The sequence below is a fragment of the Urocitellus parryii genome, chromosome 5 (assembly GCF_045843805.1).
Source record: "Urocitellus parryii isolate mUroPar1 chromosome 5, mUroPar1.hap1, whole genome shotgun sequence".
Taxonomy (NCBI): Eukaryota; Metazoa; Chordata; class Mammalia; order Rodentia; family Sciuridae; genus Urocitellus; species Urocitellus parryii.
In genome coordinates, this window is record NC_135535.1 from 58,528,434 (window position 1) to 58,553,487 (window position 25,054).

Genomic DNA, 25,054 nt, shown 5'->3' on the forward strand with positions numbered 1-25,054 from the left:
TTTACAGTTGTAATGTAGTACTTATTATAATTTATTTATTTTAATGTAATGCTGAGGATTAAACCAAGGGTCTAGTATATGCTAGGCAAGCTACATACCATATGCTAGAGGAACTACACCCCCTCCCCACCCCTGCCCCCTTTAAATCATATTTTGAGACAGTATTAGTAAATCGCCTGGGCTGGTCTTGAATTTGATCCCCCTGCTTCAGCCTCCCAAGTAGCTAGAATTATAGGTATGTGCTTAGGATATCCATTTGGACACATAAATTCAGAGGTCAGAAAAATACAAAAAGAGAAAAAACATGAATACTACTATGTTTTTAAATTTTTTTCAGACAAGATCTCACTAAATTAATGAGGCTGACTTCATATTTGCAATCCTCCAGCCTTAGCCTCCTGAGTCACCAGGATTTCAGGTCTGCATGGCTGGATACTACAATTGTAAATGACAGAATGCTTCTACATTTAATTTTTTTTCTTTGAGATGGGTTCTTGAAATATTGCCCAGGCTGGTCAAAAACTTGTGAACTCAGGCACTCCTACTACCTCAGCTTCCTATAGGCATGAAAAGAAAAATTAAATTTGACCAGGTAGTTTCTTTTCTTTCAGAAGACTGTCAGGATTAAATTTGGAAATGGCCTCTAATGTTTGTGCCAAATATTTTCTAGTGTCCTGCAATCCAAATTGCAGATTTCTCTGCTAAAAGCAGTGATACCATAAGAGGTTTTCATCTAGATCTTTATCCTTTTAGAAACTGAGCTTTTTAGTAATTTGAAAAAGAAACCCAGCACAACTTGGTTTCTACCAGCTAAGGATTGAGAAAACATCTAAAGGCATGAATAAACCTGCTTATGAACTATAAACTTGGGGAGAGAAGCCATTTCCAGAACCATTCTAACTTGAAATCCCTTGAAATGTGTTTAGCAAAGTATGAATTGGATCAGGCATGGTGGTGCATGCCTGTAATCTCAGCAGCTTGGTAGGCTGAGGCAGGAGGGTTGAGAGTTCAAAGCCAGCCTCAGCAACTTAGTGAGCACTAAACAACTCAGTGAGACCCTGTCTCTAAATAAGGTACAAAATAGGACTGGGGATGTGGCTCAGTGGTTGAGTGCCCGGAGTTCAACTGCCAGTACCCCTGAATCTGGGAGGTAAATAAACCAATAGGGGACAGGGAAGTAATAAATTATGGATTAGGATGCAGTTGTCCTGAATTTTCAAAAAATGCTGTGAGAAAAAGCAGTTTTTACCCACAGCATTTTTTTTTTTTAAAACAGGCAGGATCTCCCTAAATTGTCCACTTAGCTTCAAACTAGGAGACTCTTGCCTCAGTATCCCCAGTAGCTGGGACTACAGGTGCCTGGCTACAACACTTTTTTAGTTGTAGTTGGACACAAAACCTCTATTTTATTTATTTTTATGTGGTGCTGAGGATCGAACCCAGGGCCTCAATGTGCAAGGAATGAGCTCTACCACTGAGCCATAACCTCAACCCTACAACACTTTGGCTTTACTGGGGATTGAACTCAGGGGTGCTCTACCACTGAGGTATATCCCCAGACCATTTTTGTTTCGAGACAAGGTCTCACTAAATTGTCCATGCTGGTGTTTACCTTGTGATCCTCCTGCCTCAGCCTCCTGAGTCTCTGGGATTTCACAGGGGTAGATATGTACCATTGTGCCCAGCTTCTGCACTTTTTTTTTTTGTACCAGGGATTAAACCCAGGGATGCTTAGTCACTGAGCCCTTGTTTATATTTTATTTAAAGAGAGGGTCTTGGGGCTGGGGTTGTGGCTGAGTGGTAGAGTGCTCGCCTAGCTCGTGCAAAACCCTGGGTTCAATCCTCAGCACCACATAAAAATAAATAAAGGTATTGTGTCCAATTATAACTAAAAAATATTTAAAAAAACAAACAAACAGGGTCTTGCTGAGGCTGGTTTTGACTTGGGATCTTCCTGCCTTAGCCTCCCAAGCCACTGGGAGTCACAGGTATGTGCCACCATGCCTATCTGTTAAAGGAATTTGCCAGTGGGGTTTCAGTCTTGTAAATGCTATCTTATATTCCTCCATTTTAAATTTTGTTGCCAGATTAATCTTTATAGAGCATAAGAGTGTTAGTCCCCTACCTTAAAAAAATAAAAAAGTAGCTTCCCATTGCCAAAGATTTAAGTTGTACACAATCAGTCTGATATTAAGTGCCACCATTAATTTGGTAATGATTTTGCTATACTCTGGGCTGCTTAGGACAGAGGCTGGCAAACTATGGACCGAATCTATCCCACCCTGTTGTTTTTGTCTAACTTATTTTACATTTTTAAATAGTTGGGGGAAAAAAGAATATCTAGTGACATGAGAAAAATAATTCATATTTCAACATCATTAAATAGCTTTATTAAATACAACTACCCTCATTTGTTTACATACTGTCTTGGTTTCATACCACTGTAGCAGAGTTGTAAATTATTTTGTAGCCTTAATCTTCCCCTTATAAAAAAATGTGGCTAACCATTGACTAACACATACTTCTGTTTTTCATCTTCTCACCTTTCAAGATTTCTGATGTAAGGGGTGGGGGATAAAATATCTGTCCCCACAGCAGGATTGAGGGCGAGTGTAATGTTTGTACTTATAAGGCTGAAGCAGGAGAATTACAAGTTCAAAGCTAGCCTGGACAACTTTTAGGCAGACAATCTCAGAACAAAAAAGGGCTGGGGACATAACATAGGTCAGTAGAATACCCGAGGTTCCCTTCCTGATACCGAAAGGGGGCGGATGGGGTTGGGTGGGGATTCTGTTGATCCTTATATAAGGCTATCAAAATAGAATTTAAAAACAAATGAAAAGCCTCCCCCCAAAACACAAATAGTAAGCCAAATATTTAATTAAATTGACTGAACCAGTAAAATAGTAAAGTTTGTTCTATGAACATTTAAGGAACAAGGTATTTACAGGAATAAAAATAATCAGAATAAGGTTGTAAACAAAACTGGTTCATTGACTACAAAGTAATTAAACAATAAATTGGTAGTTTCATAGTTTTTTTTTTTAGGGGGGGGGGTGTAACCAGGGATTGAACTCTGGGCCACTCGACCACTGAGCCACACATTTCCAACCCTATTTTGCATTTTTACTTTAGAGAGGGGGTATCACCAAGTTGCTTAGGGCCTCACTAAATTGCTAAGGCTGGTTTTGCACTCTCGATCCTCCTGCCTCGGTCTCCCAGACAACTGGGATTACAGGCATGCCCAGGGCCTCATAGTCAGCTTCTGTATAAGACAGAAATCTACAATTTCATGTCTAAGATCTACATTATAATTAGCAAAGTGGAAACAGGTACCTTATCCTTGAGAATTAATCCGAGGTCAAGAAGATTAATCAACGTCCTAGGTACCCTTATTTCCATCCATGTCTTGGGATACAGACCCCTCATCCCCATCCCTGACTAAAGGTAGGGCCATTTTACCATTGAGCTACATCCTCAGCCCTTTTTAAGGTGGTACTGGGGATGAACCCAGGATCTTGCACATAATAGGCAGGCATTCAACCATGGAGTTACATCCGCAGCCCCCCCATTTTTTTTTAAATTATCTTGAAACAGGGTCTTTATAAATTGTCAAGGCTGGCTTTGAACTTGATCCTCCTTCCTCAGCCTCCAGAATAGGCTGGCGCTAACTGCTTCAAGCTGGATAATTTTTTTTTGTACCAGGGGTTGAACCCAGAAGTGTAACCACTGAGTCACATCCCCAGCCCTTTTTAAAATTTTATTTTTTTATACATGGGCCTTTATTTTGTTTATATGTGGTACTCAGAATCAAACACAGTATCTCATGCATTTGAGGCAAGCGCTCTACCACTGAGCCACAACCCCAGCTCCCATAGCCCTTTTTATACTTGATTTAGAGATAGGATCTCACTAAATTGCTGAGGCTGGCTTTAAACAGGATCCTCTGGCCTCAGCCTCCTGTGCCACCATGCCCAGCTGGATAACTTTTTAAAGACCTGTCCTGATTATTCCATCCAAGATAGACTTCACTTTATGCTCTCATTACTTTTTGTACTTCCATTATAGCAACCAGTTGATTTTGTATTTTTGTCTTCCTCAAATGGTAGCAGACTCTTTAGAGTTGCAATATTTAAAACCCTTTTAGTGGGATTTGAGCCTAGGAACCAAGCTGCACAGTATCAATACCATAAATACCATAAGTACGGTATTAAAAAGACGCCCCAAACTTGTTTTAAATATTTTTTGGCAGTGCTGGGGGCTGAAATCAGAGGCTCCAGCCTGCCAGGCAAACATATATTAGTCCTGAGCTACATCTCTAGCTCTTCACAAACTTTTTTTTTTTTAAATACTGGGGAGTGAACCTAGGGGTGCTCCATCATATAGTTTTTTTTAGACATCCCTGTTCCTTTGCAGTTTTTATGTCTCGCTAAGTTGCCGAGGCTGTCTTTGAACTTATGATACTCCTGCCTCAGGCTCCAGACCCACGGGGATTACAGGCTTGCCCCACAGCACCCGGTTTTCACAGCGTTTTATTGCGCTTTCGCCCAGTCTCCTTGAGTACGGACTACTACTCCGGCAGCTTTGCTTCTCTTGGTTACTATCCCACACCAGACCTTATCCCAGTGCCTTGCACGAAGACACAGTCCAAGACCTAACAGTTTAAAACACACGGACAGGTGGGCAGCCGCACCGCAAAGATGTGCGTGGAAACCCTGAGTTTAGTATGAGACTCCCCTCAAATAGCCTTCCTGTCTCACCTACAGCACTCAGGTCTCAAAATAGAGGCCAAAGCCCGCCCTCAAAGGTAAACGCTCCTTCTCAGCCAAAGTCCTCGCTCTTTCGCTGCCCTGGACAGTGTCCCCAATCTTCAGAAGCCGGCGAGGTGGGCCCAGGCCCTCGATTCTGAAGTTAGCCCTTTTCCGCAAATTTCACGAGCACAGGCTTTTCACAACTTTTTGCGATGGACTGTTTCCTCAGTGGCCTCATTTATCCACTCAAGAGTAACCAATGCCCCGCTTCACTCGTCTAGTCCGCCAACTTTGCATCCCTGTGCCTTAATCTTACTCTCAGAGCAAACGCAGCCGTTTGATCAGGGAAATCGCCAAAGGCGCGTGGCCGGGCGGTTAGGCAGCCAACGGTTTTCTAACGCGAGAGGGGAGCGCGGGAGGAGAGGCGGGAACTAGTCAGCCACCCGAGCGGGTGAGAGGGCGAAGGGCGGGGCCCGCTCCGGGAAGGATCGCGAAGGAGCAGGGTGGCCCCGCCCTTTCCGTAGATATCTCTAGAAAGCCGCGCAGGAGCCCGAAAACAAAGACTGCGCACGCGCGGCTACAGGGCCCGGGCATTTTGCTGCGTCACCAGCCGCCGCCCGGCCTCACCACCCCTCGCTCGCACGCACGCACGTTCATTCTCCGTCCTCGCGCCCCTTTTCCTACACTTTCCTCTTCTCCCAGGTCGAAGAGCCGCTCTCTTCGCGCGGTGCATTCTGGGGATCTAGGTCGAGCCCGCTGCCGCCGTCGCCTAAGGAGAGCGACTAGAGGCCGCGATTGGGGAGAAAACGCCGGAGTCGCCATCGGAGAGGAGCCGATTCCCCAGCCGCCGCCGCCAGAGAGGCCCGCCCACCCGTTCGCCCGTCCCCCTGCCCCGTTCACAATGTGAGTGCGACATCCCGCCGCGGGAAGGTCGCCCGGAGTGAGGCCGAGGCCGCTCTGGGGGCTCCTGAGATGCCGGGAAGTGGCTCTCTGCCCTCCCCCCTCTTGCGGCCCCTTAGTCTCATTCTCCTCAGTGGGGGCAATCGTCCCTGCCTGGGGGTGGGAGGTCCGGGGATCCTTGTTCCGGTTACCGTTGGCTAGTGGAGGACATTTTTTCCTCCAGATGTCTGCTTCCCCCACCTCTAAACCGTCCCTTGGCGGCCCCGATCCTGGCAGAAAGCTCACTTTTTCCACCTCCTGCCATACGGGTCGCTCGTAACTCTCCTAACTTAGCCCTGGGTCCTGAGCTGCTGTGAGCTTTTGCCGAGCGGGCACTTTGGAGGCGTGGGCACTGTGGTCCTGCCGCTTCTTCATGCCGCGGCCAGGCCTTGGGTCAAGGGTACCCGTGGTGGGTGCCATCTGAAGCTGATGTTGTTCCTGGTATTGCACCACGCGGCCCTCCGCCGTGAGCGGCAGGTACTGCTAGGCAACTAGAGGGAGGCATGCAGTCTCCACAAGTTACTTCCTCTGTGTCTTGGTTTCTTGAATGTGGGTCCTTCAGGACGTTTCCTAACTCCAGTTTCTTGAAAATAATGAAGTTTGCCCAAATTCAGCCGCTTCCCTGGGAGCGAGAAGTTACCAGGTCGAGTTGGAAAAATAATGTGTCGACGTTTTCTGTGTTCCACGTTAAACTTTAAGTGAGGTTTCATTATCTTCTTAATGTAAGGATGGAACAGGTAATGTAATTAGCTTTTTAAAGTGCTTAAGTTTGTTTATTGCAGGTTCGTTGGTAGTGTGTTTTCCTTTGCGGTGCTTGGGATCAAACCCAGGCCCGCACATGGTAGGCAAATGCTTTACCATTGAGCCACATTCCAAGTTCCAGGTAAAGATAGCGATCTTAATTATGACAAAGGAAAACCTCAGTGATTTTAACCAATTAAGAATTCTTGGCACTGTTTTCCAGGCCTTACGTTCTCCTGAAAAGCTTTTAGTTTTTCAAATGTGAGATTTTTATAGTGAGGAGGACTAACTCAAGTCACTATGGAGAACAATGTTTTTCTATAGAAAGCAATGTACTTTCCAGGGTTTAATTATGTATTTTATAAGGCTAGAAATCTAAATAAGTAAGTTTGAGATACACTGAAGTCAGTTGATAGCTGAGCCTGCCAGGAGAAAACCTTTATTTCTCTGAATAAGGGTGAATATCAGAACTTTTCCAGGATTCCCAACTCCCTCCAGAGTGACTTCTAGTAGACTTTACTTTTGTGTGTGTGTGTGATGCTGGGGATTGAACCCAGGGCCTTGTGCATTCGAGGCAAGCACCCTACCAATCAAGTTATATCCCCAGCCTCTAGAGTTTACTTTTTAATAAAATATGCTAATGTAGCCCTGACACGTTAAATTTTGAAGGCAAAAGCAGAAAAGGGGGCTGGGGATATAGCTCATTTGGTAGAGTTCTTGCCTTGAATGCACAAGGTGGTCCTGGGTTCAGTCGCCAGCACCACATACAAAAAAAAATGTAGCAAGGATTCTCAGTCTTTTTTTTTTTTTTTTTTTAAGGAAAGAGAGAATTTTAATATTTATTTTCTTTTTTAGTTTTTCGGCGGACACAACATCTTTGTATGTGGTGCTGAGGATCGAACCCGGGCTGCATGCATGCCAGGCGAGTGCACTACTGCTTGAGCCACATCCCCAGCCCGGGGATTCTCGGTCTTAACCCTCATTCTTTTTTTTTTTTTTTTTTTTGGTACCAGGGCTTGAACCCAGGGGTGCTTAACCACTGTGCCACATCCTCAACCCCCCTCTTTTTTTTTTTTTTTTTTTTTTTTTTGAGAAGGAACTCCATAAGTTGCTTAGGTCCTTCCTAGTTGCTGAAGCTGCCTTTGATCATTCTGCCTCAGTCTCCTGAGCCTCTGGGATTATAGGCCGGTGCCACTGTGCATGGCTAAAATGCCTTTTATAATTTGAAAATTTATGTAAGGAGAAGGTGAATTTTTGGATAAAGCATAACTAATTTAATAGTAGTCAAGATATCTTTTCATGAAGAATATTATGTTTGAAGTGGCTTGATTTAAAACACTTTCTGGACATCAGTTAATAAGTAAAATGTCAAGGTATGTAAATATATGTAGCAATCAATAGTCCCAAAAGCATTTTCTCCTTACTTTCATATTTGCTCTGTTGAAGAGACCAGGTATATTTCTTTAAAAGTGCTCAGTACGTGTTATCTTGTAAACTCTTAAGGCCATCTTATCCAGCCATTGGCTTAGATGAGTTGAATCTTAGGAGTCAGTTATTTGGATTGGAAGAGACCTGTAATGTTGGTCATAAATTCCACAAAGAATCCATCTGATAAAGAGTTTAATTTGTTGATGTCTATTATGAAGTTGTGGTTTCATGTGTGTGTGGGGGGGTGGAGGGTACTAGGGATTGAACTGAGGGGCACTCTCGGCCACTGAGCCACATCCCCAGCCCTATTTTGCAATTTATTTATTTATTTATTTTTAGATATTGATGGACCCTTATTTTATTCATTTATTTATATGTGGTGCAGAGGATCAAACCCAGTGCCTCACACATGCTAGGCAAGTGCTCTACCACTGAGCTACAACCCCAGTCCCTGTATTTTATTTAGAGACAGGGTCTCACTGAGTTCTTAGGACCTCCCTGTTGCTGAGGTTGGCTTTGAATTCAGGATTCTCCTGTCTCAGCCTCCCAAACAGGGATTACAGGCATGTGCCACCATGCCTGGGTGTTAGGAAGTTTTTTAGAGGTGGAGAGATTTATGCTGAAAGTCTTGAGGGTTTGGAGATTTTTTTTTTCTCCCTATATAGAAACTTCCTGATTTCCTACTTGAAATTGTTAGATTACAAGTTTTTTCAAGTACTTTTTGTGAAAGTCTCCTGATTTCATATCTACCTTGGAGAAGGTTGTTTTGTTTTTTTTTTCCCCCCCTTTTTTTTCTTCTGTGGATTTAACCTAAGGTCTCCATGTTGGACAAGCACTATCTCTGTACTACATCTCTAGTCCTGAAAACTGGAGTTTTAATACATCTCTTAAGATTTTGCAGGGCTGGGGATATAGCTCAATTAGTGGAGTGCTTGCCTCATATGCACAATGCCCTCACATGTTCAATCTCCAGTACCACAGACACACACACACACAAATAAAAAACCTTGGCAGACATTGAACATGGCTGAGGCATGAGAATGACAAGCTTCCAGGCAACTTAGAAACTGCCTCAAGATTTTAAAAATGAATTTAAAAAATAGGGTTGTTGTGTAGCTCTGGTAGAGTGCCCATTTAGCATGGGGGAGGCCTTCGGTTGAATCCCTGCCACACCTCGCCCCACATACAAAAAGACCTTGCATCAACCTAATGTAGGGAGTGCTACTTTGCACTTCCTTATAAATTGTTACCATGTAGGAGCAGTTAGCAATGGGTGATGAGCTAGTTTTACTTACTTTTGTGTCTGTGTGTTTCAATACATTTTCTGGAAACATACTCTTGACTCTGTAATTTTAAAATCTTATTTTGCTATATCACTCAGTAGGATTAAACCCCCCAAATAAAATGATCAGTTTTAGCCTTCAAAATAAATTGTCATAGCATATTGTATATGGTTAATTTCTTTAAGGTAGAAAAGAGTAAATGATGTTGGCCTTTGTTCAGTGTTGATTTCCTAACCACTGTAACCTGGCAACTGGATTTTCTTCTTTCTTGCTCAGTTAGACTTTAACTAGAAAACATTAACTAAAAATGACAAAATCACATGCATGCAAAGTGACTGTTTTATTAAGATTGCCCTTTTTAATTTTTGCACTTTAAAAATTTAGATGCCTATATTATTTAGGGGTTTTAGGTAGTTAGTGATATCCCATTTTAGGAAAACATACCTTTGTAATATCAATTGTTTCAAATCAACTTAGTTTTTTTTTGTTTGGTTTTTGGCACTGGGGATTGAACTCAGGGGCATTCGACCACTGAGCCACATCCCAGTACTACCCAGGCTGTTCTTGAACTTGGGGGATCCTCCTGTCTCACCTTACAATAGCTGGAATTAAAGGTGTGCACCTTTGCCCACAGTCTATAGTTTTTGTTTTTGTTTTGGTGCCTGGACTGAACCCAGGAGCACTTAGCCATTGAGCCATATGGCCAGCCCCCTCCCCCTGCCTTTTTGGTACCAGGAATTGAACTTGGGGGGATTGACTACTGAGCTACACCACCAGCCCTATTTTGTATTTTATTTAGACAGGGTCTCACTGAGTTGTTTAGCACCTTACTGTTGCTGAGGCTGGCTTTGAACTCCTAATCCTCCTTCCTTGGCCTCTGGAGCTACTGGGATTACTAGCCAACCCTTTTTATTTCAAGACTGGTTCTTGCTAAATTGCTTAGGGCTTCACTAAGTTTTGAAGCTGCCTTTGAACTTGTGATCCTCCTACCTCAGCCTTGGATTACTTACAGGCATCACCCACTGTATCTGGCCTCATCTGAGTTCTTAAATGGAGAATTGTTGCATCCAGTAAATTTCACTATCGAAATACAGAGTACGTTGTATTAAACTTTTTTGTTTACTGTGTGGATAGATTGTGATAGATTTTATAGATTTATTTATATATTTTGGTATTGGGAATTGATCCAGGTGTGTATAACCACTGAGCCATATTTCTACACACACATACACACACCCTTTTTATTTTTTGGAGACAGTTTTTCCAGATTGCTTTGGGCTTCACTTTGTTGAGACTGGCCTCAAACTTGATAGAACTAAAGTATGTGGCTGGGCCCAGTGGCACATGCCTGTAATCCAGTGGCTCAGGAGGCTGAGACCAGAGGATTCTAAGTTCAGAGCCAGTTTCAACAACTTATCGAGGCCCTAAGCAACTCAGTGAGACTTTGTCTAAATAAAATTTTTAAAAGGCTGGGTACAGGCTGGGGTTATAGCTCAGTTGGTAGAGTGCTTGCCTAGCATGCGTGAGGCACTGGGTTCCATCCTCAGCACCACATTTTTTTAAAAAATGGTATTGTGTTCATCTACTATTTTTAAAAAAATATTTAAAAAATAAACAAAAAGGCAGGGGATGTGGCTCAGTGGTTAATTGCCCCTGGGTTCAGTCCTCCGACCAAAAAATAAAGTATATGAAGTTGTATACTGGTAGGGAATGAATGTATTATGCCTCCAGTGTCTTATATGTTTAAATATCTAAATAAAATTATTGGGGCTGGGATTGTAGTTCAGTGGTAGAGCACTTGCCTAGAACCTGTGAGGCACTGGATTTGATTCTCAGCGCCACATTTAGGGAAAAAAAGGTATTGTGTCGGGCTGGGGATGTGGCTCAAGCGGTGGCGCGCTCGTCTGGCGTGCATGCGGCCTGGGTTCGATTCTCAGCACCACATACAAACAACGATGTTGTGTCCGCCAATAACTAAAAAATAAATATTAAAAAATTATCTCTCTCTCTCTCCCTCTATCACTCTCTCTTTAAAAAAAAAGGTATTGTGTCCATCTACAAACAAAAAAGCATTTCTTCAAGAAAATGAAGTTACTATCTAAGTACTTAAAACCAATTAGATTGTTAAAGTACATCACTTACTTTTCATCAATAAAGATAAACTAAGCCAGGAATAAAACGCTCTTTTTTTTTTTTTTTTTAGTTGTAGATGGATAGAATGCCTTTATTATTTATTTTTTATGTGGGGCTAAGGATTGCCTCACATGTGCTAGGCAGGTGTTTTGCTACTGAGGCCAAGCTTATCTACTCTCAAAAGTATGTAAGAGGATCCCAAGGTTAAGGCCAGCCTCAGCAATTTAGCCAGAGCTATTTCAAACTGAATGATTAAAAAGGGTTGGGGTTGTAAATCAATAGTAGAGCACTGGTGGATTCAGTCCCCAGTGCCATGAAAGAAAGTCTCTGAGAAAGCCATGCATATCTCTTCAAGTTGCTTAGCACCTTGCTATGTTGAACTCCCCATACTCCTGCCTCAGCCTCCCAAACCTCTGGGATTATAAGCCTGCACCACCATGCCTGACTACCCTTTTTATTTTGAGACTGTCTTCCTAAATTGCCCAGGTTGGCCTCAAACTTGATCCTCCTGTCTCAGCCTTCCAAGTCACTATAGATACTGGTGTGCATCACTATGCACAACTGAACAATTTTATTAAATGACCATTTTTGCTGTTTTCTCCAGGGCATCTGACTACGGATTAAGATGCTAATGTTTTGTAATTAGATGATAACATGCTATTTTTTTCACAGTGATTTTGAGTAAGAATCCCAGTATTGTAATGATGTACCATATTTGTATATGTAGAAAATTTGATTTGTTTATTCAACATTTTGCATTTTTAAAAAATATTTTTTCAGTTGTCAATGGACGTTTATTTTATATATTGATATGTGGTGCTGAGAATAGAATACAGTGCCTCACACATGCTAGGCAAAGTGCTCTGCCACTGAGCCACAACCCCAGCCCTGATTTGTTTATTTTTATTTTAGTTTTTAATTGACATGTAATTATACTGATGGGGTGCAATGTGATTTTTTTTTTTTTTTTTTTTTTTTGTGGTGTTGGGGAACTAGGGATTAAATTCAGGGGCACTCAACCACTAAGCCATGTCCCCAGCCTTTTTTTTTTGTATTTTGTTTAGAAATAGGATCTCATTGAGTTGCTTAGTATCTCACCTTTGTTGAGGCTGACTTTGAACTCGGGATCCTCCTGTCTCAGCCTCTCGAGCCACTGGGATTACAGGTGTGTGCCACTACACCTGGCTTAAATTTATTTTAGATGTGCACAATAGTATAATTTTTTTTTTCAGAAAACTTTTTTGTCAATGGACTTTTATTTTTATTTCCTTGTATGCAGTGCTAGAATCGAACCCAGTGCCTAGCAAGTGCTTGCTAGGCAAGAGCTCTACCACTGAGTCACAACTCCAGCCCCTTAGAGTGTATTTTGACACAGAGTGTATTTGGGCACAGTGGCCCAAATTTATTTTAATTAGGAGTATAATTTATTTTAATTAGGATCCTGTTCTTGTGGTTAGAACCCTTGATTTGAGGGCTGAGGTTGTAGCTCAGTGGTAGACTGCTTGCCCAATATGTATGAGGTACTCAGTTCAATGCACAACACCATATAAAAAAAAATAATAAGGGGCTGGGCCTGTGACTCAAGAGTAGAGTGCTTGCCCAGCATGTGCAAGGAGTTGGGTTCCATCCTTAGCACCACATTAAAAAAATAAATAAAATAAAGGTATTGTGTTCATCTACAACTAAAAATGCCCTTGATTTGTAATGAAACTTATCTGGACACTGCTGTAAAAAGAAAGATTTTAAAAATAGCTGAGGGGATAACTAAAATGATGTGAAGAAAAATCTACATGTATATATGTATATTAGGTTGTGCTAAATGTATTTCAGTGAGTCAGATTTACTTGAGTTATGATGGTAACTAAGATTTATAAGCCTTTTATATTCTGAAAAAAGTAATATATATATATATATATTATATAAATATATATTTGCCTTGTGTAGGGTATTGAACTCAGGGATGTTTTGTCCTTATTGTTGGAGGTAGTGACAAATTATATGCTGTAGCATTCTGTTACATCCAGTATTCCTTGAGGATGGCACCCAGGGCTTTGTACATATAGTTGAGTGCTTTATCACTGAGCTGCATCCCATACTCTTCCAGTTTTGTTTTGTTGAACCCAGGTGCACTTAACTACTGAGTCACATCTCCAGCCCTTTTTATTTTTTGAGACAGTCTTGCTTAGTTGCTTAAGACCTTGCTGATTTGCTGAGTCTGGCTTTGAACTTGGTGGTCCCCCTGCCTCAGCTTCCCAAGCTGCTGAGATTAGAGGCATTTAGCTTCCTTGGGGCATCTATTTTTAAACTGTGGTGCTTGTAATTTTCTACACATTAGGATTAAAAGCTACCTGATTAAGACCTATAGGAAAGAATTTCAGGCTACGAAAAATTTAGTTCAGGGGCTGGGGATGTGGCTCAAGCGGTAGTGCGCTTGCCTGGCATGCGTGCGGCCCGAGTTCCATCCTCAGCACCACATACAAAGAAAGATGTTGTGTCCCTTGAAAACTAAAAAATAAATATCAATCTTTCTCTTAAAAAAAATTAGTTCCTTCATTTGACATTATATAGCCCTAGTACTGAGCTTAGAAATGCTGGTCAGAAGAACATGAAATGTCCCATTGGGTTTGCTTTGTTTTTCTCTAAGTAGTGGACTTACATAGTATATGGAGAGGTATAAACAATTTTTATATCTGTATTAAAGTGAATTTGTAGATTGGCACTGGTGTGAATTTTGCCAATGCTAATAAAAAGGCTTAAGATCAGGTGTAGGCATTCAGTCCCCTTTCCCTGAATTGTATGTATCTTTGTCCCAATTTTATTTTCAGCAATCACTGAAAAATGTAGAAGCCATTTTGTCTTGGCCTTACCCCATGGCTTAAATAATTTAAATTTCTTTATTGCCTAGGAAATTATTGTATTAGTTTGATATGGCTGCCATAATAAAGTATCACAGACTGGGTGACTTAAACAACAATTTATTTCCTCACTATTATGGTAGTCCAAGATTAAGATTGTCAACGGGGATAGTTTCTTCTGAGGCCTCTCTCTCCTCTTTCTGGTTGCCATCTTTTGTGTTTCTCTGTAATTGCATGTGTCTTAATCCCTTCTTATAAGGGTATTTCATTTTGGATCAGAACCTACTCCAAGATCTTGTTTTCACCTAATTACCTTAAAAAAAAAAAAAAAAAGCCAGGCCTGGTGGCTCATGCCTGTAACCTAGTAACTCAGGAGGCCAAGACGGGAGAATCAGGAGTTCAAAGCCAGTCTCAGCAACTGCAAGGCACTAAGCAACTCGGTGAGACCCTGTCTCTAAATAAAATACAAAATAGAGCTGGGGATGTGGCTCAGTGGTTGAGTACCCCCGAATTCAATTCCCAGTACCACCTCCCCCTACAAGAAAAAGAAGAAAATTTTTCTCCAAATATAGTTACTTTCTTAGGTGCTTGGGATTAGGACTTCTCATATCTATATATAAAGTATACACACAAAGATACACACACACACACGCATATATATATATATTTTGGGGGGGGGTGGTGCTGGAGATTGAACCCAGGGTCTTGTGCATGGGAGGTAAGCACTCTACCAACTAAGCTATATCCCCAGCCCTGGACTTCTATCATATATATTTAGGGGAAGAGCAATTCATCACATAATGGTGATACAAACATAGATTACTTGGTGTGAATCTGAGGAAAGTAGATTGATTCTTTCCTTGTTCTGGTGTCTTTAATATGAACAGAAATTGGACATAACTTTCCTATGTTCATATATAATATAGGACCAGTATAACTCCATATATGTGTAGCTGCAGGAGTGCGATGTTATATTGTGTGTGTGTATATATATATAATGTCAAAATATATTCTATTTTCAAGTGTAACTAAAAATGACATTAAAATAATAAAAAAGTTGTTGCTGGGGTTGTGGCTCAGTGGTAGAGTACTTGCCTAGCATGTGTGAGGCACTGGGTTCGATTATCAGTTCTACATATTTAAAAAAAGTAAAAAAAAAAAAATTCATACACGCAAATCCAAACAAACTGAAGAGCTGAAAAATTCAGTTTAACCAGGCTACTCCTTCTAGAGGTCTTTTTTTTTTTTTTTTTTGGTGTGTGTGCACTAGTGATTGAACCCAGGGATGTTCAACAACTGAACCAGTCACCAGTCTTTTTTATTTATTTTTTATTTTTTTATTTTTTTTTAAAGAGAGTGAGAGAGAGAGAGAGAATTTTTAATATTTATTTTTTAGTTCTCGGCGGACACAACATGCTTGTTGGTATGTGGTGCTGAGGATCGAACCCGGGCCGCACGCATGCCAGGCGAGCGCGCTACCGCTTGAGCCACATCTCCAGCCCCAGTCTTTTTTATTTTGAGACAGGATCTCAACTGAGTTGCTGAAATCCTCACCAAATTGCTGAGGCTGGCTATGAACCTGTGATCCTCTTGCTGCAGCCTCCCAAACTGCTGGGATTATAGGCATGCATTGCCATGCCAGGCCCATTTTTTATCTTACTAAGTTTCTTAGGATCTAACTAAATTGCTGAAGCCAGCTTGCTTGCTTGCTTTTTTTTATGTTTATTTTTATGTGGTGCTGAGAATTGAACTCAGTGTTATACACATGCTAGGCAAGAGCTCTGTTACTGAGCTACTACCCCAGCCCTGAACCTGGCTTTGAAGTTGGATATCCTCATGCCTCAGCCCCCCAGGCTGCCAGGATTACAGGCATGTACTACCACTCCTCTTTAATCTCCCTTCCCTTAAATTTTTTTTTTTATTTTTAGTTACACGTGACAATAAAGTCAATTTTGATACGAGTATATTCTAATTAGGATCCTAGTCTTGTGGATATGCATGATCTACAGGCTCTTTTTTTTTTTTTTTTTTTTTAAAGAGAGAGTGAGAGAGGAGAGACAGACAGAGAGAGAGAGAGAGAGAGAGAGAGAATTTTTAATATTTATTTTTTAGTTCTTGGCGGACACAACATCTTTGTTGGTATGTGGTGCTGAGGATCGAACCCGGGCCGCACGCATGCCAGGCGAGCGCGCTACCGCTGAGCCACATCTCCAGCCCACAGGCTCTTAATATACAAATTTCTTAGTTAGCTGTCTTGTAGTCAAGAGCAATTTTTTAATTACATGATGGTCAGGATTTGTTAGTAACCTGAAAGAACTGGTTTATGGAATCATTTAACATGTTCCTTTGCCTCATATTTCATCTAAGCTGGAATTAAGTTAAGGTTGGTTGGTTGGTTGATTCTTGTATTTATTTTGGGTACTGGGGATTGAACCCAGGATTCACACATGGTTGGCAAGTGCTCTTTTGTTTGTGCTTACCTGCATCCCCAGCTCCAGTAGTCATTCCTTTGTGTGCTCAAATGGCCTCTTGGTAATGGAAGGAACTTTATGTTGCTTCTTGTTTTTAATTTTGCATGAGGGAGATTGAGCCTAGGGCACTATACCACTAAGCTACATGTCCAGTCTTGTTTTTTGTTTTGAGACAGGATCTCACTAAGGGGCCTCAGTTTGCCTCTTGCTTCATTCAGCCTCTTGAGTTGCTGGGATTACAGGTGTGCACCACTATGTCCAGCTGTTGTCTCCTATTTTGAATGACCTCATGTTCTTCAAAGCTTCATTTGGGCTGGGCACAATGGTGCATACCTGTAATTCCAGTGGCTCGGATGCTGAGGTCAGAGGATCAAGAGTTCAAAATCAGCTTCAGCAACTGCAAGACACTAAGCAACTCAGTGAGACCCTGTCTCTAAATAAAATACAAAATAGGGCTGGGGATGTGGCTCAGTAGTCAGTGCCCCTGAGTTCGATCTCCAGTTACCCACCCCACCCACTCACCCACCCAAAAAAAAAAGTTTTATTTGTGCAATATGTCCCAAGTTCATATGTCCCACCTTAGATCTGGCATCAGCCATTTATGTAAAGGAACTCTGAGCTATACCAAAACCTCCTCCCTAGTCCCTAGGTAGCAAGTATTTTCAGTTAACCACAACTCATTACCATATATAAAGTACATTGTGTCTATAAGAAAAATAGAAATAATATGTGGTCTATTGAAGAAATAAATCATTGAATCAGCATGGTAACATTCTAAGTTATAATTCCTTATTCCACAGAAGTTTGGTTAGATCTTTTAAAGATAGCATCCTGGGGGCTGGGGTTGTGGCTTAGTGGTAGTATGCATGCCTAGCACGTGTGAGGCTCTGGGTTTGATCCCTGGCCCCACATAAAAGTAAAATAAAGGTATTGTGTCTACCTAGAACTAAAATAGATAAATAAATTTATATTTTTAAAAGCATCTTGGGGCTGGGGATGTGGCTCAAGCAGTAGCGCGCTCACCTGGCATGCGTGCGACCCGGGTTCCATCCTCAGCACCACATACATACAAAGATGTTGTGTCTGCCGAAAACTGAAAAATAAATATTAAAAAATTCTCTCTCTCTCTCTCTTAAAAAAAAAGAAAAAAAATGGTGGTTCCATTCCCAGTTTTCCAAGGAATCTCCATACTACTTTAAAAAAAAAAATCTCTCTCTCTTTAGAAGCATCTTTCAGGGCTGGGGATATAGCTCTGTTGGTAGAGACCTTGCCTTGCCTTACATTGCACAAGGCCCTGGGTTCAGTCCCTAGCACCACACACACACACACACACACACACACAGAAAAAAATCTTGCTGTATTGCCCAGGCTGGTCTCAATTTTCTGGGTTCTATTCATCCTGCTACCTCAGCCAGCAGGGTAGCTGGAACTACAGGCCTGCATACAGGCAGGGAGGTGCTTGATTTAAAGGGTTAGGAATTTCAAAGTTTGGAATCAGCTGTCTTGATTTATGACTAAGATTTGAATATATTACTGCCACCTTTTGGGAGGAGTAACTGAAGACTGAACCCAGGGGCACTTTACTACTGGGCTGCATCTATTGTCCTTTTTAATTTGTATTTTGAGACAAGAGTCTCAAAGTACAAAGAATTCAGTAATACAAATAGTTGAAATTGATGTGGTTCAATTTCTATCTCCTGTCATCTTTTTTTTTTTTTAATATTTATTTTTTAGTTCTCGGCGGACACAACATCTTTGTTGGTATGTGGTGCTGAGGATCGAACCCGGGCCGCAGGCATGCCAGAGGAGCGTGCTACCGCTTGAGCCACATCCCCAGCCCCTCCTGTCATCTTTTTAGCTCATTCTTTAGATTTAAATGTTGTTCTGTGCCTTTAAATATGTTTAAGAATTTTATCTTTCCCCCATACTGAGGATTGAATCTAGGGTCTTTTGTTTGCACTCTATCATTGAGCTATTTCCCCAGTCTAGTTGTTCCTGTGCCCCCAGTACTATAGATGGAACCCAGAGGTGCTCTAGCACCGAGCTACATTCCTCAGCTCTTTATATTTTGAGACAGGATCTCAGTAAAATTTCCCAGGCTGGCCTCAAATATCTGCCTCAGCCTCTCTTGAGTCATCAGGATTACAGAATTATAGGTGTGTGTGCCCTAGGAAGGTTGATGTCCTTCTGAAACTGACCGTTGTTAGAGCTCTGTTTTACCTTGGAATATAGTAGTTGTTGTACCAGGGATTGAACCCAGGTATGCTTAACCACTGAGCCACATACCTAGCCTGTGTATGTTTTTACTTTGAGACAGGGTCTTACTAAGTTGCTGAGACTGGCTTTGAATTTGTGATACTCCTTCCTCCGCCTCCAAGTCCCTGGGGTTACAGGTGTGTGCCACCATGCTCTGCTACTTCATGAATCATTTTAGTGAACTATCATGGTTATGCAGGACAATATTTTTGTTAATTTTTATTTATTTATTTTTCAGTTTCAGTGGACACAACATCTTTATTTTTATGTGGTGCTGAGGATTGAACCCAGCGCCCCGTGCATGCCAGGCGAGTGCATTACCGCTTGAGCCACATCCCCAGCCCTTGTTATTGTTAATTTTTAAAACAAAGGCAGATGGTACATGTTTCTTATTCTAGTGATTGGGACACCGAGGCAAGAGGATCAAAAGTTCAAGCTAGACTGAGCAATTTTTTGAGAGCTTCAGGAACTTAGATCTTGTCTCAATAAATAAGGGCTGGGCATGATGGCACATACTTATAATCCCAGCAATTTAGTAAGGCCTTCAGTAATTTAGTGAGACCCTGTCTCAAGATAGAGCAGGGCTGGAAATGTGGCTAAATGGTTAAGCATCCCTGGGGTCAATCCCTGGTACCAAAAAAAAAAAAAAAGCATTTAAAATTATAGTAAATTGCCTCAAAATAGTATCAGAAAGAATAGAGAAATGTATTACCTATGTACTAAACTTTGGGTGTTAAGTAAATATCGCTAGGAGTTCCAGCTTAACTTTAATTTTTTTTCTCTTTGTAGGCAGCCTGCTTCTGCAAAGTGGTACGATCGAAGGGACTATGTCTTCATTGAATTTTGTGTTGAAGACAGTAAAGATGTTAATGTAAATTTTGAAAAATCCAAACTTACTTTCAGGTAAATTGCTATTTTACAACATCCGATTAAAAATTTATTTCAGACAAATAAATAATTGGCTTGTATTTTTTTTTTCAAAAAAATTGTTACTAATCTTTGAAGAGGCTTATTTCTTTTTTTTCTCTTTTTTTATACAGTTGTCTTGGAGGAAGTGATAATTTTAAACATTTAAATGAAATTGATCTTTTTCACTGTATTGATCCAAATGTAAGTAGTCTTAATGTTTTTATCGTGATTTAAATGATAGAGAAATGGACAACATACTTCAAGTGTTCTAAGATGTCAATTTTTTAACAGTTCAAAGTCTTAACTTTATATAGCAATATCCTTCTCCTTTTTCTGCTTATTTTTGATCATGCTATGGTACTTGGACTTGGCAGCAATCTTGAGGCTTATCTAAGAATAGAATCTTTAAACCATTCTGTGGTAATGCCATATTTAGGCAAGTCCTTTTTTTAAATTCATTTATTCATTCATTCATCTATCTATATTTATTTATTTAATATGTTGCTGAGGATGGAACCCAGTTCCTCACACGTTTGGGGCAATTGCTCTACCACTGAGCTATAACCCCAGCCCTTTAGTCAATTCTTAAAGGTTTTATATCACCTTGTGCAGGCAAGGGAAAAAATAATGCCAGATTAAACTAGAATTGTGGGGGGCTTCTTCTCAACCCCCAATTGGATAGTTTTGAATTTTTCTTTTTTAAATATTTTTTTAAGATATAAAGGGATACACAATATCTTTGTTCATTTTATTTATCTATTTATTTATATATTTATGGTTGTAGATGGACACAATGCCTTTATTTATTTATTTTTATGAGGTGCTGAAGATCGAACCCATTGCTTCACACATGCAAGGCAAATGCTTCCATCGAACCATAGCCCCCCCCCAATATCTTTGTTTATTAATTTATGTTTTAATGTATTGAGGGTCGAACCAGTGCCTCACACATGCTAGGCAAGTGCTCTGCGACTGAGCTACAGCCCTAGCCCCTAGTTTTGAAATTTTTAGCTGTCAAGGGCCTGCCTGGAGAATATTTAGGATAAGAAGTGAAAAAAGGAGAGGTGAGAGCCAAGTGATGGTAAGTGCCTATAAACCCACTTACTCCTAAGACTGAGGAACGATCATTAGATACTGAGGACCAGCCTGGGCAACATAGTAACTATAGGCCTGTCTCAAAAAAAAATAAATAAATAAAAATAAAACAGGCTCCTTTAGTGATACTGAATTAATAAATGATTTGATGGTGCTTTTGTTTTTAGGATTCCAAGCATAAAAGAACGGACAGATCAATTTTATGTTGTTTACGAAAAGGAGAGTCTGGCCAATCATGGCCTAGGTTAACAAAAGAAAGGGCAAAGGTAGGTTTTTCATTTTCTTAAAGTTAATATTTTAAATAATGAAAGATAACACTTATTTTTATTTCAAAGCTAAATATAAAAGCTCATAGTTTTACTTTTTTCCTCTAACACCAAATGTTGTTGGAAAATCAATTTTCTAGTTGATGTAGAATCTTCTGCATTCAAGAAAAGACTTTGGGGCTGGGCATGTACATGAGTGGTAGAAAGTATGTTTTGCATGCACAAGATCCTTAACTTTAATCCCCGGTACCATAAATGGTGGGAAGGCACATAGATAAATAGACATTGCATAGAAGCCTTTGTAAATTACTTGATTATAATGTGGGAACCTGGTTTGGTCACTGCAAAAATAAATTATTCAAGTATGTGCGAATTGTTCTACCAGTTAATTTTGTTTTTTTTTTTTAAAGTTAGGTTTAACCACTGAACCCTGTTGATTTGATGGGGATTTTTCTATTTTTGTTTGGGTTTATGTGTGCACACACATGCCTGCACCCAAAGTAGATGTGAGCCTGAAGTTCAAAACATGTCTTGAGGTGCAAATTAACCTAATCATAGGGTGTTATTTGTATTGATCTATAGCTTAATTGGCTTAGTGTGGACTTCAATAATTGGAAAGATTGGGAAGATGATTCAGATGAAGACATGTCTAATTTTGATCGTTTCTCTGAGGTAAGTTCTTTTAAATGCATTCTCTAATTCCCTACCCCCAGTTAAGTTTTACATAGTCATTTTAATTTGATTTTAAGCACCTAATGAAATTCAAGATAGGCATTTCAAGACCATTCTTTGGTAACACCAGATAAGATCTCAACAATAATAATTTAATCTTAAATCTTAAGTTTCTTAAAGATTAGGTTCTCAAGTTGATGTGTAAAGACAATATATACACTATATAGTCAATCAAGCACAGCTACTTAGTTACTCTAGCATTAAAATGGAGTTTTTTTTAAGCATGAATGCAGTACCCATTGATTGTATTTTAGAGCTACCTAGTACAGATATAAATAATTAAACCAAGAATCATGGTGCCTTTTTCACTCTGAGATGTGTGTAGGGTCATTGTTGCTTTTCAAGACCAGGGAGAAGGGCTTTTTTTTTTTTTTGTCTTTTTTTTTTTTTTTTTTGGAACTGGGGGTCGAACCCAGGGCTTTGCGAATGCAAGGCAGACGCTTTGCCACTGAGCTACATCCCAGCCCGAGAAGGGCCTTAATAGAGCCTGTTTTTGTGGCTAGGGATGGGGAATGCTGGGGATCCAACCCAGGGCCTTATGCAGGCTGTGTGCTACACAAGCATTCTACCACTGAGATATACCCACATCCATGCTAGTCCTTGCTCTTCTGTTTTCTAAGGTGTCACACATTACCATGGCAAAATTAAAAAAAAAAAAATCTAATCACTGGTGGGTAGAATAGACCTTCCCAAATGTGCTAAAACAATTCTGATTAGAAAAGAGAGTATGAGGGCTAGGGCTATAATTCAGTGGTAGAGTGCTTGCCTAACATTCAATTCCCAGCACCATAAAAGAAAGAATCGATTTGCAAATTCATCTGCAATTTTTTAACCAACAAGATTTTATTTGCATTTCTTTTATGAAAATTGTTGTTTATGAAAAAGTTGTTTCCAGATTCTGAATATTTGACTACTTAAATTTAACATCTCACATGACAATGGCACCTTGTTTCAACAGGAGGGGAGGATAGTGGTTTCATGTGTTAAGTGCTATATCTCTTGTGCCATTGTACCCTCAATACTTACCATTGGGTGTGGCGCATTTTGAGCATTTTTCCTGCTCAAAAATAATAATAGAAGCATTCAACAGAACAGTATGGAAACTTTTACTACAAGTTATTCATGTCATTCAAGACCAGATTGAGCCAGATGTGGTTGGTACATGCTTCTAATGCCAGCTAATGAAGGCTGGGGTAGTAAGGATTGAGTTTGAGTTCAGCCTGCGCAACACAGTAATACGCCTTCTAAAAAAAAAACAGACACCAATGAATAGGTTGCAGAGAAATTTTATACTGAGATTTGACTAGGGGTTCTCTGTGTTTGTATATATTTACTTATTTATTTTTGTGGTACTGGGGATTGAACCCAGGGCCTGGGCAAACTAGGCAAGTACCACAACTAAATCACACCCCTATCTTGTGGCCCCCTTTTGTACCTGAGATTGAATGCAGGGACGCTTATCCACTGAACCCCATCCCCATCCGTTTTCATCTTTTGAGTCAGGATCTTGCTTACCCCTTTTATTATTGATGTTAAAGATAATTTAACATGGGATCTGTCTCAAGTTTGTTTATGTGCCAAACAGTACTAACTGTAGGCACATGGTATTTAGCAGATCTCTGGAATTTGGTTGATTTTTGTTTATATAGCTGAAACTTCATAACTATTGAACAGAAACTTAATCATTTTCTCCCCACACCTGCCCCCAGCTCCTAGCAAATACTATTCTATTCTCTTCCTGTGCATTTGAAGACTTAAAGACACCTAATATAAGCAGAATCATTCAATATTTGACCTGTGACTGCTTGCTTTATTTAATAAAATGTCCTCCATGGTCATCCATGTTGCATGAGGCAGGGTTTCCTCTTTGGTGTCTGTGGTGGTAGGAATCAAACCCAGGACCTTGTGCATGTTAACAAGCATGCATTCTCACTGAGCTATGCCCCTGCCAGAATTTCCATCTTTGTTAAGGTTGAACACATTACATGGTATGTATGACTTAAGCTTAATCACCCTTCCAGTTGTAAAAACTGGGTAAGCATATAATTGAATATTTTCATTTTTGTTTACAAAGTTATACATGGCTATTTACATAATTTTATTTTTTTAAACTTAAATATTACATAAAACTTAATTTAGGGAGAAAAGTCCCTGTGGTAATAAGTTGTTTACTGTTGGACTATCTGTGTATCTTAAAGTAAAATACTTCTTAACTTTATATCAACTAAAGATGGGAAATTACTGCTTCATGTAAGTATGCTCAATTGTTAGTCCCAGTTTATTGTAATTCAAGAGCATTTTCCACAATTTGTACTTCTCAAGTTATGTGGTGTCTTCATAGTTACTGTTCATCTTTTGTTTGATATTCAGGCCTTCTGTACAAATTAACCATCTTAAAGGCTTGATTTAAAATCATTTTATCGGTTCTTTACAACACAGTTAACACCATAATGAGAATACAACAATATACATGCCAAGTAGCTTAATACACATAGCTTTACAATTTTAATGAATCTCATCCTTTTCCTGCACCACTAAACACAGATTTTTGATGGTCTATTTCTCCTTCATATATGGGGTGTCTTGCTGAATGAATTTTAATAACCTCACTTTTCTTCAGGGAGAACCTAGGCTTAATTTTTCTTCAAGTTCTGACAGTTTTGTGAAATTACCTAAAAAATATACCTTTTCCAGAAAGGCAAGGGTCTTAAGATTCTTCTGCATTTTTCATTTGTGGAAACCTGTGAGAAAGACTTAAGATTTATTCTGGAGTGTGCAGCCTAATAATTAGGACTTAATTTAACATCATTTTTAAAACTAATTTTTACACTTCAAATAGATGATGAACAACATGGGTGGTGATGAGGATGTAGATTTACCAGAAGTAGATGGAGCAGATGATGTAAGTCTACAAATGCTTTTTTTTCTGTTTACTTTAATAGTGAGAAGCAATGCATTTATAGGTTGTTTTATATAGACTCAAGGTTGCTTTTTTCCTTTTTTTTTTTTCCAAAAAAATACATAGGGAAAAAGCAGGTTTTAAAAATGTGTGCATTTTTGATAGATGGGTACCTACTAGGGAACTGGTGTTTGTGGACCATTCCTAAAGGGCTGGATTTCATAAGAATCATTGCATACCCTCATCATATAGTTTATTCAATTAAGAGTAAGTTTAGGGTAGAGTGCTATTATGCA

General features: G+C 40.0%; 1 protein-coding gene across 1 annotated transcript; it reads left to right on the forward strand.

Annotated features, from left to right (window-relative positions):
• The first annotated feature begins 5,297 nt into the window (after window positions 1-5,297).
• On the forward strand, window positions 5,298-24,851 carry Ptges3 (prostaglandin E synthase 3). Its single transcript, XM_077798491.1, has 6 exons — window positions 5,298-5,654; window positions 19,647-19,760; window positions 19,898-19,967; window positions 21,029-21,127; window positions 21,710-21,799; window positions 24,699-24,851. Coding segments are annotated over exons 1-6 (513 nt in total). The 5' UTR covers window positions 5,298-5,652; the 3' UTR covers window positions 24,837-24,851.
• Window positions 24,852-25,054: the final 203 nt, after the last annotated feature.